This window comes from Austrofundulus limnaeus, unplaced genomic scaffold, assembly GCF_001266775.1.
Source record: "Austrofundulus limnaeus strain Quisiro unplaced genomic scaffold, Austrofundulus_limnaeus-1.0 Scaffold3357, whole genome shotgun sequence".
Taxonomy (NCBI): Eukaryota; Metazoa; Chordata; class Actinopteri; order Cyprinodontiformes; family Rivulidae; genus Austrofundulus; species Austrofundulus limnaeus.
Genome location: NW_013955759.1, coordinates 1 through 1,024, shown reverse-complemented (window position 1 = coordinate 1,024; position 1,024 = coordinate 1). Strand labels below are relative to the sequence as shown.

Sequence of the window (1,024 nt, the reverse complement as noted above, 5' to 3'; positions counted from 1 at the left end):
AATGTAGTAAAAACAACCATCAGGCTTTGTGTCTGCCTTAAAATAGAGCTCTGCCATCTCTCTGAACTGCTTTCATGTCAAAATAAAAGCTTTTACAGACATTTGACTGCAGATCACATCAGCAGGGTTAAATAAAGCACAAAACCTCTAAAACTGACAACAAAGTACAACAAGAACAAAACACAAAGAGGAACATTTGACTTCTGTTAAAGTTTGTAAAAAAATGAAAAATCCTTTGTAAGTTAGCCGCTGAGCAGAGAAATGAGTTTGAACCCTGTGTGGGTCACATGGAAGAGCTAAAACAAACGTACAGCTTTCCTGTTCAGGGCTGGGGGGACGTGCAGAAGAAAGGGCAGGTGCTGATGATGAGGATGGTGGAAGTGGTTCTGATGATGAGGATGATGTTGATGGAGGGGAGTCCTGTGACAAACTTCCCGGGTTGATCCAGAAAGCTCGTGTTTTACTGTCACCTTTTCACAGCCACACAGAGGAATCAAACAACACATTTACTTCAGTTGTTTTTTTCAAACAGGTGCAGGACTGTGGAAACAGCTTTCAGAGGGCGTCACAAAAAGGAGAAGTGTTCCTGAATATCACCTTTCTTGGTGCCGTCGCCCTGCTGGCCGCTCTGGGTACTGTCCCGACTGTCCATGCTGGGTCTCCTCTGTTTCTGAAGCAGCTTGTCCACTCGCTGGATGATGCACTCCAGAGACTTGTCCACGTTTACCCAAACTTTCTCCTGACAGGACAGAGACAAACGAAGGTTTCTAGAACTGAATTTACTGCTCTGGATTATCTTTGGAAAAACTGTCAAACTGACTAAAAAGACAAGCCATTGCTGCTGATTTAACAGTATCATTGTGACTTAGACTTTACAACCTTCCTTCTGACATCCAAAGCTTTCAACAATCAAGATCTTTATTTTATTTGAATTTATTTTCATCACCATACTTTCCTAACAGAGCACTTCACTCTCAGACTGCAGGTTTACTTGTGGTTCCTCGAGTTTCTAAAAGTAGAATGG

The 1,024-nt window shown here is 42.4% G+C and overlaps 1 protein-coding gene across 1 annotated transcript; it reads right to left on the bottom strand.

Annotated features, from left to right (window-relative positions):
• Positions 1-311: 311 nt before the first annotated feature.
• On the bottom strand, positions 312-739 carry LOC106511850 (type I inositol 3,4-bisphosphate 4-phosphatase; the record flags this gene model as incomplete). Its single annotated transcript, XM_014000579.1, is given in 2 exon segments — positions 312-470; positions 598-739. Coding segments are annotated over 2 exon segments (214 nt in total), but the record flags the coding sequence as incomplete, so codon positions are not given.
• Between the last annotated feature and the right edge of the window lie 285 nt (positions 740-1,024).